Genomic DNA, 11,978 nt, shown 5'->3' on the forward strand with positions numbered 1-11,978 from the left:
AGATATGGATAATCTGACCGATTATTAATTACAAGACAACGAGATAGTTGTACCCGATTCCAGCTAACCTGCAATCCTTAGCTATTCATAATACTCAACGGAGGCCGAAAAGGACTTATAAAAACCTATGGCAGTTTTATGAAAGACACCCTAAAACCTGTGGTCTTTCTGAGAAACTTCACAGAATTGAATTGGCTCTTAGTTCAGGTGCTACCAAGGGAACCTGAGCATTCCCCAAATAAAATGCACAGTACCTGAGGAGCGGTCGGCTGAGGTGCTGGGGAGGGTTTCTGGACCGCTATGGCATGTGTGCTGGATGGAAGTGGACGCACTGGTTCTGATATGGAACCCACAAGAGACATGTCAAACAAACCCAATGGAATTACATTTTCATTTATGTTCCTTGGGCTGAAAAGACAATGACATACAATGTTGTATGCAAATGTTATGTCAACCCAGGCGAAATGGCACAATGTTATGGGCAGACAGTGGTAGCCGACAAGTTACACAGAGCATTAGTCACATACCGTTATTGCAAGTAGAGCTACAACAATATTATTATTTAATGCGGTGAAGGTCTGAGGAAGGGCGAAATTAGTATGCAGACATTTTTATCCTTGATCTGTGACTTTGTTTGATCCAGCACCCAGCCTACTAAGGTATTTGGATGTGTGTGTCTTTTGGCTGTTTTTCAGCCTCCTCTTCTACAACAATGATTTACAAAATGAATCGATTGGAGAATTCTTTTTTGGGCATCCTTCCAGTTTATTTAAATAATGCATAACATACTGTATATAACTATTACTATGTACGTACAACAAACTTTCAAGTTTGTGTCCTGCATAAGCTACAATATTGTCTTTTCATGTACAGTCAGGAAGGAAATATGCAATTTCACAAAAGATCAAGATCAAGGTAGGACCGTCTTACCCGTCATTGCAGGGGGTTTGGTAATGGAGGGAGCAGGAGCCATCATACTGCTGGGCTCAGAGAAGGCCAGCTTAGGCATGGGCGGTTTTATAGAAAATGCTTCAGGGGTTGGTGCTGGGAAGTCCCCTGCTGAAAACCTTTTAGAAAGGGGAGGGTGAAAGAAAGAAATTATGAAAGATCAACGTTTTTGTCAGTTAAGTATCCACAACAATGTGAGAATTCATAAGCAATATGTCCATTCATTGTGGGATACATTGACACCATCTTTTATTTACACCGAGTTGAATACAAGTATCATATGATCAAGTCACTGACGCGTGCTGCAAGTGACACAAGTGGTAAAAGTATGAATTGAGTCCTTGCCGCAGAGGGAAACGGTTCCAATTCCACCTTTCTCCCAGTGCCACTCTCAAATGTAAACTTGAGATATCACAGTCTAAAACTGCAGGAAGAACTCGACTGATTTTGTTGACCCCTTGGTCTTCCCTCTAAAATCCCATTGAGTAAATATAAATAGGTTTTAGCAGCCCTGATAGCAACATTTACGTTTATCAGAAAACGGTTTAGAAGACATTTGTAGAATTGGCCCCAGGTCTTAATGGGTTAAACAATAATAAAAGCACATACGTGATCCATTTAGGTGGTAAACAGAGTATTATTTTTTACCTATTGTTTATTATTATACTATTAGAATCCCTATGAAAATGTTTAGATGTATTTTATCTTTTTTGCCTGATCAGGATCTGGGTAAACAAAGGTTCTGTACTCGCATGGAATGACAACAAAACTCCTTGAACCTTGAACGTAGTCACGTGTCGTGAAGCTACTTTTTTATAGCCAAGAAAGACCGGACTTACTTGTCCAGAAAGTTGAGCTTCACAGCGGCAGCAGGAGGAGCAGCGGCGGTGCATTCAGGAGTGCCACTCCGTGCGGTGACTGGGGGGGTGCGGCGCGCCAGCGGAGCCGGCGGTGCCTCCGCGGACGCTTCGGCGGGAGGCTTGGAAGGGGGCGGGGGGGTGAAGCAGAAGGAAGAGCTCGCCGCAGAGAAAGCCGTGGAAGACTGCAGGGAGAAGGTGGGGGGGTTTTCGGTGCCTTGGCTAGACGGGTTGGAGAACCACGGCGTGGATGTCGCCAAAGGTGGGACGTCTGCGGAGACGAAACTGAAGGAAGGCGGGGTGGCGGATGAACTTCCCAGGGCAGCCAACAGACTGGGTTGTTTAGCTGGTGCCGGAGGCTTAGGGACTGCAAAGACATGAAAATCACGTTTGTTCTGTCTGGGAGGTGCATAATGTCCCACATTCAAAAACACTATTGCAATATTTGCAAATGTTACAGGAGTGAATATGCAGTGAGACTAGCCTGACAACACTGTGGATTAAAGCATTGTTTTAGTTTACATTTACTTGATAGAACCGATGTATATTATTATCAGGAAGTGTGACTATCACAAATATGAAATGCACCTTTAAAGTGTTAAATATTTATATTAGTATGTGACATACATTTGGTAGCATTGACATTTGAAGTAACAGACATTTTCAAAATAGAAACAATCTGATATGTATGTATACATACACCATAATTTAAACCGATTGCTTGATTTATACTACCAAATGTCCGATCTACAAGCTCACACCGCGTTGCAGTGTGACGCATTGTGGGCTGGTAGATCAGCTATTTTCGGTGAGCGACACCGACATGACTAAGAATTCAAAGTATAGCAGATCTTCAAACCTTCTCGGGAAATCCTCTCTCCGTCTAAGGGCATGGGGACAGGAGCAGACACCATTTGCTTGGCCGCAGGCTTGAAGTTGACCAAGGTGAAAGGACAGAGCACTCCATCCGTAGACAGCACCAGCATGACGGGGGCTGGGGGCAACGACCGCTCCTCACCTGAAGGAGAGATAGGATACGATTACCACCGGAATACAACATGGGTAACGGCAGCAGTGTGTGTGTGTGTGTGTGTGTGTGTGTGTGTGTGTGTGTGTGTGTGTAGAATGCCAGAACACACGCTTTCCATGATGTGAACAAGTCAGAACTTCTACATATCATAATAACCCACGTGAGCAGAGTACCTGGGCGAGTGTGTGAACTCAGCACGTGTTTTACCCCCCTCCCCCCCACACACACACAGACACGCCCAGGCGTGCTCCTCATTCGTGCATGAGACTGTTTGCAAGTATTTTAAAGGGACGTATTTGAGCTAAAATACAGTGTCTGAAGTACTTTACATACAACTAGATAATACATGTCATGACACTTGGATTAAACTGAGTGTTAGTTTATTTGATACAGTTTTCCTGTTGCTAATCTTGGATCTCCATTTTCATCAACTCATCACGTGCTTTTTGTTTTTGGATTCTTCATTCACCACGAAGGAATGTGACAAAAACAAAGATTCTCACAGCATGATTAGTTGATGGAAATATCTCATGTGTGCGCGTGTGTGTGCGCGTGCAATAGTAATTATTACTGTATATCGTTATCAAACATGCACATTATAGAGGCATTGGTTCTCAAAGTGGGGTCCAGGGGGTCCCCAGCGAAAGTTAACATAGCATCACAATCAGTTTAACCAATTTACCCATTTACACAAAAACAGTTTGAGAGCTACTGCATTATATAGTGTCAGATGGTACGTACTGATCATGATGTGCATGTCACTGGTGTAGTCTATCGCTACCCCCAGGGGAAGGGTGTCTTCACTGTTCTCGGACACCGGCAGCTCTGCCCTGGCGGCATCCTCCAGAATCCATAGCTCCCAGTTGGCCTTTAAAAAGAAAAGACACCGCGTTATGAACAGTTAGTCCTACAGTTGTACATTATGTGAGATTTACACCAAGGCCTTAAGGACGTATTTATTGTATTTACATTACCTTGTCCTCCTGCCTAGCAATGATGCTGACCTCCATGGAAGCCGCTGACGCAGCAAAAACCACCTCCCTGGATGGAGAAGAAGTGGAAGAAATAAGGTCCAAAACACGTTTACAGCTACGAATAGATTCTGACAATAGATGGAATTTGTCACCGTTGGATGTAAACCCAGTTCCAATAGAGTTATGACAATTATTTTTGACACAAGCTTTAATGGTGTTCAGTGGTTGGCCACTTTCAACCTGGCATCCCCATTTGGGGCATGCAGAAGTAAGCTAGAGCTGAGGCGGTTAAGAGACCCTATTAAAAACAAACTAAAGAGATGCAAGGTTTGCACCCGACAGTGACCCGACAGTGACAAAATGTAACGATGATAGTAATGTGTCAAAAAGGAAGCAACGCTCCACTCGAGCGCCCGCTGTCTGAGCATGCCGTTAAGTTGATTTGTCGTGGTTCTCCCTCACCAGTCCTCTATCTGGTTGAGGAAGTAGTGGTGCTGTCTCTCGATGCAGGTGCCATACACCAAGTCATTGAAGTTCAGGTACCGCTCAGTCGTCCTCTCGTCCTTCTTTTGCTACAAAGAAATCACTGATGATTAATTACCAATTCACAAATTAACAATTATTCTGGATTGCATACCTGCCAACATTGAGTTTTTAAGGGAGGGTTGTTTGTGTGTGTGTGTTGGTTGAAGAAAGTTACCCTTGTTTGAGTGCCATACACACCCAACCAAATAAGTGAGGTTTTTGTGTCGATGAAAAATGTAACCTTTGTTTCATACACACACAAAAAAATAAGATCTGCACACTGGCATCTCAGCTCCACTTAATTGTTTATTGCAGTTCTCAACATTTCCTTCATACTCGATCGAAATCATTAAAACACCGGTTTTATTTTAAGCATTATTTTGTCCAGCACCTGGATGAAGAGATTGGATGTGCATGCATTATCTCCTTTGCCTCGTTTCATAGTACACGCCTTACCAAAAATGCCCTGGAGGACGATGTTGGGGGTATTTACTGGCAGTAGCCGTTCCGAAAAGACAAAATAGTGATGGAGGATGTACTTACAGGAAGGCTGATCACCACCAGCTCAGGCGGCGTCTCGGGAGAACCATCAGCAGCAGCATAAGCCACCGCAAACACGTACGTTCTCAGCCACAACACGTCCAAAACTGCCATTCCAAGACAAAAATCACACAGAGACAGAGAATTAATTAAAGTGTCATAAGTGTAATTAAGTGTAATAAGGTAGAGGATGATCTGAAAACATGCTATTTTAGGCAGCCGTCTTCAAACCCTCCGACAAGATGGCCTTGAAGCCAGACTATATACACAATACGGTTCAGTCTGAGCCTGGACACACCTGACTGACTCACCTTTTTATGAACAACAAAACCGTACCAATGCTGGGGGCAGGAACGGTAAACTGGAATTCAAATGTTTCCATATTCCATAATGTTTTGTTGTGTCCATCTTGAAATGACTTGATGCGGAACTCCTCAACTTAACTTCTCTGTCTATGCAATTACTAAGCTGAATTGATCCACCATTCTATAATGCAGACTGAGAGTGTGTAACTAACTGAAGCTCTAATGTTAGCTAAATATTACATTTATGGTGGCAACAATATAGAAAAGGGGATCCAATTAAATATTTTACTGACACCATCAGGGAAAACCAATTTCAAAATCAGCACAAGTGAGTGCTTCTTTTTTTATTTTTAAAGCTTGGCAACGTTATGCCCAGGCATTTTATTTGAAAAACTTGCCCAGTAAAATGCACATTGCTGTCTGTGGGATATTGGAGATGTATACGTTTCAGCGTCGAGTTTGTTGGAAGAGCAGAATGGGGAAATGGGAAACCGGGACATTGCTAGCGGTTTACAGTGTAGCGCATGCAGATCTGACAAAAAGACAGAAGTTCTGCAGTGGTATTATTGCCTATGTTGTGTTTTACACTGAATGTATTTCAAATATTCCCTTATTTAACAAGGAAGTCCCTTTGAAATGTCAGATCTCTCTCAAGGGAGAATTGGCCAAGACAATAGATTCAATTTAAAATTAAAATGTTTCATCAAACAAATTGTTAGTTACAGTACATAGAGTTCTTTATCAGAGATTTGCCAGTGGATCTGGGTATGGTCTTATAGCCCTTAGGTGAAAAATAGGAGAACGTGGTACTTCCTAGGTAAAGTTTAGGAAGTACTCTGGGAAAATTGACCAAATGGATTCAGTAGCTACTATACTTCATACTTGCCTGGGGCACGGAAGCTCTGAAAATAAATCCAGATAATCAATATAGCTTGCTGCTTATCAGAAATGTAAAAAAGAAAAACGGAAATTATTTAAAAAATGTATTTCGATGAGCAGAAATGACAGATGACGGCTTCTTTTCTTGGCTTTCGTGAGGTGTAGTTCCATACTATAGTATTCGGAGATTGAGGAATAGTTGTCTGGCTACGTGAGACTATGTGCTTACAGACCTTATGCAAGTACAAATAAAACCTAAAGGCTGAGTAATACAGTACCGGTACTTCACGCTCCGAACCTATATTATATACTGTAGTACTTTTATATACTGTATTATACTGTAGTACTTTTATATACTGTATTATACTGTAGTACACCAAACCTATCCTATCAAAACGCGAGCTTATGTGTAAGTCACCCTGAAACCACACATCCAAGCATCCCTAAGTGAGAAATGCTTGAGGTTGCAAAAGTTCATTGCTGTAGTAGTCATAATTTATGTTCTAGATACACCAGCGATCATCTTACCTTTGACAGGGTTGTCAGAGTTGTAGAAGTTTGGACAGGGAATTACTTTCTTTTCTTCCAGTGTCTATTCATGAGATGAAAAACAGTTACATTTATTCAATAAACGCACATACTGTACATAGTCAAGAAATTACTGGTATAGTTTCCATTGTTCATTAACTTACTGGCGAGTATTGGATGACTGTGGCATTCATTTTCCCAGCAGCCACTTGTTTTCCTTTGGGACTCCAGCAAACTGTAAAAAGAAAATGAATTCACAAGATCTGCCTATTATATACTGTATATGCAGCCCTGCGTTCATTATCTCAAAAGGTTTGCGTACAAAGACTTGTCACAGAAGTGTTTGAGTCATTCAATGCTTATAAACGTGCAGAGATCGACCGATATTATCGGTTTGACTGATATATTGGCCATTATTTGACTTGACATCGGTATGCATTTATGGCAATCGACAAACCTTTTAACCCATTCTGACCTGAGATCAGATTCATACGAGGTTTCCACGGGACACACACTGGTCTGATTAACCCATTCTGACCTGAGATCAGATTCTAAAAATGTCAGTCGTTCTTCGAATTTTTCAAAAATAGCAGACCTACAAGCTCGTATCGCGCCACTCGGTGGCGCGATATGAGCTTGTAGATCTGCTATTTTTCAATAGCTAAAGCATAACATGATGCCAACACCAAAATGGGTGCCCGGTCAGAATGGGTTAAACATTTTCAAAATAGTCGATGACGCGTTGTCATAATCATAAATTGTAATAATCATTTTATATTTAGTTTTTTCTAATAATTTAAACGTTCTCAAATTTTAACATTTTATCAGCACTTTTAAACAAAATCGAGGCCAAACCCAAAATCGGCATCAGTCAGTTTGTAAATAAGCTAAGAGAGACTCTACGAGTGTGCCGTTTGTGTGTGGAACGAGCTTCTAAAATAAATGTTCTTGTAAAACTGTGATGCGACAATAAAGATTCTGTCAGTCTCATGGCTGACTCACCACTTGTGATTCCATTTGAGCCAGGTAGAAAGGCAGCCTGCGAGACACTGTCTGTAATGTCTAAAATCCACATACTGCCATCTGACAGACAGAGAGCTATCACGGACGCCTGGACGGGGTTCCACTTCAGGTCCTGTACGCAGACATGGGCGTCTACTTCCGGACGCATACGTGCAAAAGGTAACTTATATTCGTTGGCCTAAATTGACAGGGAAGAATAAAAGAACTGATCAGGTGCCTTAACCCTTAACCCATACAAATCAGGAAAGCATACATTTTTAGCTATATAGCAACATTAATTTAGCCAGAAAACTCTTAGGATTTAGAATAGTGGTTCTGAAAAATAGGATATATACAGTACAGGTTACATCTGCTATTTTATTTCTTTCTTTTTTGAACAAATTCTTCTGATGGAGTCCCTGGCACAAAACATTTTCAGATAGGGGTCCGTGGCCAAAACGTTGAAAATGTTTGAGACACACGGATTGTAAAATCAGCCTCACTGAGGCCAATCAGGGTTTGTTCGTATAGCATTACGGTATAAATAAAAGCATAAATCCGGCTTAAAGTGACCAAAGAAAATCACCTTGTTCATGAAGGCGCGGGTGTCATAGAAGGTCATCAACAGCCCCTCCTCTGTCATTCCACACACTGAGAGGGTGAACTCGTCACTGCTGAGCGCCACATGATGAATGTACATCTCCACGTCCAGTTCAACTATCCCTTTCCGACCTTCCACTGGAGAGAGCAACAGAAATTTAAAATAAAAACAGAGAAGGGGTCACCATTTTTTACCTGTGTAGCTGTCAACTTTACATGGCGATTAATTGTCACAATAATTGTGATTAACGTATTAACATTTCCGTTTAACTTGACGCTTTGAAGTTGCACTGGGCAGATATGATGAAAAATTTACAAAGAAATCACTGACATATTTAATAACTTTATACTAAAAAAACAACGTATATGAAAAATGTTCAACATGGACACGATTATGGAAATTAATTGTGATTATCTGAAATAATTGCGATTAGGAGATAATTGTGACATGCTTACTTTGGCGTCCCTATTTTAGGCATGTCCTAGGCAAACATTTTCAAATCTTTGACATTTTAACAACATACAGTATTTAAAGTATGGAAAATATCATATTTACAAGCCAACAGCCCGCCACAACGTGAAGCATTTTTAGCTTATAGATCGTCTATCAAATAGCGTTAAGTATAATATAGGGTGTAAGTCGTTTAGTACATTTAACCAAGTAGTTAAAGGCCAAGAATGGCTTTTGGGGGCCATACTTATGAAGTTGGGGTTGCCCTCAAGTATGTCCACAGTAAGAATGTCCAAAGTCCAGTAGACCTTCAGCATTTTGTTTAGACCAACAAATGTTAGTCCAAATTTGTTTGAAAGGGCAAGCAAGCTGGATCTATATTTCGGCAAGTCTTTAGGCTTGTCAAAAACTCGGAATTTCTTCATCTGCCGAAACTGGAAATCCTAAAAAGAAAAGAAATTACAGCATTAGCCAGTGGTCCAGAGTTACAGTACCTTTCATAATAATCTAGACTCCGACCAAATATGAAACATTATTGAACAAGAACATTGTGCCACCCCGACAAGCATTTAGAATTGGACAATTGGTTTGACTCGGTTCCACATACAAATTACAATACAAAAAACAGATCATCTACAATCTCACAAATGCCTCGGCTATTTAAAAAAATGTTAATGTTAATATTTGACAATTTGGCCGATGTTTGACCAGTTTTTATAGAAAGGGTTTTTGGCACACTTATGTTTTCAGTCTCAAAGAATTCATGAGGGGACGTCCCGAGTCCCGACCCACATGTTGAGAACCAGTGTAATAAAGAACTGTCATCATCATGGTGCAACCAGTCAGGGACAGGCTTCTAGCTGCAATTTGCAACACAAAATGTTTGTATAATGGGATGAATCTAGAGTTGCAATACCCTCCATTGACAGCCCATTGATCCAAATAGAAATGTCCGATCTGCTTGTATTGAACAACATTAAACTGACCAACATTGCAACTGTACGGCAAGCAGCTTGAACTACCCTCTTTCAATCTGCAAACGTGCAAAGCGTTTGTTTCCTAACCGTAGACATGTTATGAGCTATACTTTCTGCTAAGAAACTCTGTGCGGTGATAATTTTTTCTAAGGGTTGGAGTTTGGATGCATTTGTTTTTGTTAACGCATCATGCTGCTGCTTCCTGCATTATGTGCAAATTCGAAACAGGTGGTATGCAGGGCGTTGCCGTTCAATGACTTCCAAACACTTGTTATAGAAAGTTATAAAGCCAAATTAGTCAGACATAGCATAGACGCAGGATGTCATAGGCTGCATCAGAGCCATAAAGTAAGACAGAGTTACGCAAAATCCATTCACTTCATGGGGCCAGTCCAATGGCGGCTCTCCTACATAGACTTCTATTGAGAATGGGGACAACAAATAAGGACAAGTCCTAGACCGGAAGTAGGCACAAATGCATTGGACCCAGGCAACAGCCCAGCTTTAATGATCTTAAATCCCTTTATTTTAGATTGTTTTGTAGTAATCATACAACATAAACATTACAGAGACTTTAATTGTTACTGTACACTACTTTGAAACAGTTGGCATGTTGGCACACATGGCTAAAATTGCTCTTATTCCTCGTTGAAAACAATGCATTTCAAACTCCAGCATGTCCCAGTTCAGGCTGCATGAAGAGCACTCGAGCGCTCTGTTTCTGCCCCCTCGATATCTTAACTCTTCTATTAGATGGCTCTGGGCTGCATGAACGCCAATAAAGAATCTCAGCATACTTTAAAGCAGAAATAACATGCATTTTAAAACTGTTTTTAATGTCCCTCAAACTTATTTCTAATGGTTTGAGCCTCAATCACCACTCTGATATAACCAGTCCTTGTCATTTCTTTCTGGACTTTGAAAGCAGATTTAGCTGCAATACCACAATGTCCTGTCAGGTGGTGTGGGTGCTTATGTAGTCATAGCACTTTAGTATATATGTATAGTATAGTATGTATAGTTTCATTATATAGATATTCCACTGTTACACTCTTAGCTTACGCATGTTTCATGATAATTACTTTTTATGTATGTGATGTATTGCCATGCTTTTGTTTTTGCTTATTGTAAATCGCTCTGGATTAACAGCGTCTGCTAAATGCCTAAATTGTAAATTGATGTATGAAAGCCTGATTGTTCAAAATTGTTTATTTGTGGGGATAGAAAACACATATGGGAGCCCCAAAAACACAAAATAAATAGAAACATTTGAATTTTATGTTATAGGTCCTTTAAGATGTAAGGTCATTAATATTGTCATGATCTGCTTAAATTGCTTGGAAGATACATATAACATATATACTGTACAACTATAGCAGCATATTTTGCTGAATGCAAGTCATTGAGGAGGGTCATGTATTGTACGTGAACCATGGCTATTATTGGCAGTGGCATTGCAAGATGAACATTTTGCCTGACCAAATTCGACTACTTCTTTGACAGCTAATAATTACCACAAACGACTGAGAAGGCTATATAATAATAGCCCTGAAACATGACTGTCATAATCGAGCGTCAATGAGTCATGTGAACCATGGATACTCATATTAGATAGCAATATACTGTAATAAAATGTTAGCTAACTGTGAACTTCGAGCTACGGCTATCGCACACATGCTAACATGCCGGATACAGGGGGCAGATAATTGTATTACATGAATAATGAAACTTGCCTTCATTTCCCTCTCGGGGGGAGAGTCCGGAGAGTCGCTCATCTTTTAAACTTTTTGTGTCTCCCACCTTGTTGTTTAAACGTTGTTTTTGTTTGACCAGCAGCGAAATGAACATAGGAACTGAAACAAACAAACAGAGTATAATCTACTCTGGAAAAACAAACTACACCACGGCGCGCGCGTTTATGACACGGTACTGTCTGCGACCGACGCACTGAACTGAAGGACAAAAAGTCAACGCCAGAGCAATGGATGGATTATTTATGATACGTCTCGACCAGCCGGCGGTGAATTATCGAATTAATGCGTTGCTGTGCGAACAACACACACAGTGGTTAATTAATGGCCACACATAACTCTGAGTGAGAGTGTAAATAGACCCTTTACGAATCAGGGACTAATAATAATAATATTGATAAATGAGGGCCCATGTGTCCACATGCCATACAAACAGGAGTATAAACAATATTGTATAGTTGTGTTACTTGTGATTAATTCAACTATTAAAATACAATATTGTTTATCCATTTGGTATGGCATGTTATGCTGTGAGCCATGACTGAGCTGAGGTGAGCAAGATTGGAATGTAGCGTCACTAGCGTGTATAGTAAACAAAATAAATAAATGTG

At 40.6% G+C, this 11,978-nt stretch overlaps 1 protein-coding gene across 4 annotated transcripts in view; it reads right to left on the reverse strand.

Moving 5' to 3' along the window:
• Positions 1-11,521, reverse strand: part of nup214 (nucleoporin 214) — a 45,904-nt gene extending 34,383 nt beyond the window's left edge. For all 4 annotated transcript variants that reach the window (XM_080756542.1, XM_080756540.1, XM_080756541.1 and 1 more), the window contains exons 1-14: positions 11,350-11,521; positions 8,887-9,082; positions 8,175-8,326; positions 7,589-7,787; positions 6,751-6,821; positions 6,587-6,650; positions 4,878-4,981; positions 4,272-4,381; positions 3,810-3,876; positions 3,577-3,703; positions 2,665-2,823; positions 1,788-2,172; positions 931-1,067; positions 255-337 (exon numbers count right to left, since the gene is read on the reverse strand). In XM_080756542.1, the coding sequence (XP_080612668.1) occupies positions 255-337; positions 931-1,067; positions 1,788-2,172; positions 2,665-2,823; positions 3,577-3,703; positions 3,810-3,876; positions 4,272-4,381; positions 4,878-4,981; positions 6,587-6,650; positions 6,751-6,821; positions 7,589-7,787; positions 8,175-8,326; positions 8,887-9,082; positions 11,350-11,391 (1,896 nt within the window). In that variant the 5' untranslated portion in view covers positions 11,392-11,521. The remainder of the gene's footprint in view (positions 1-254; positions 338-930; positions 1,068-1,787; positions 2,173-2,664; positions 2,824-3,576; positions 3,704-3,809; positions 3,877-4,271; positions 4,382-4,877; positions 4,982-6,586; positions 6,651-6,750; positions 6,822-7,588; positions 7,788-8,174; positions 8,327-8,886; positions 9,083-11,349) is intronic.
• Positions 11,522-11,978: the final 457 nt, after the last annotated feature.

This window comes from Protomyctophum bolini, assembly GCF_963924005.1.
Source record: "Protomyctophum bolini genome assembly, chromosome: 22".
Lineage (NCBI taxonomy): Eukaryota > Metazoa > Chordata > Actinopteri > Myctophiformes > Myctophidae > Protomyctophum > Protomyctophum bolini.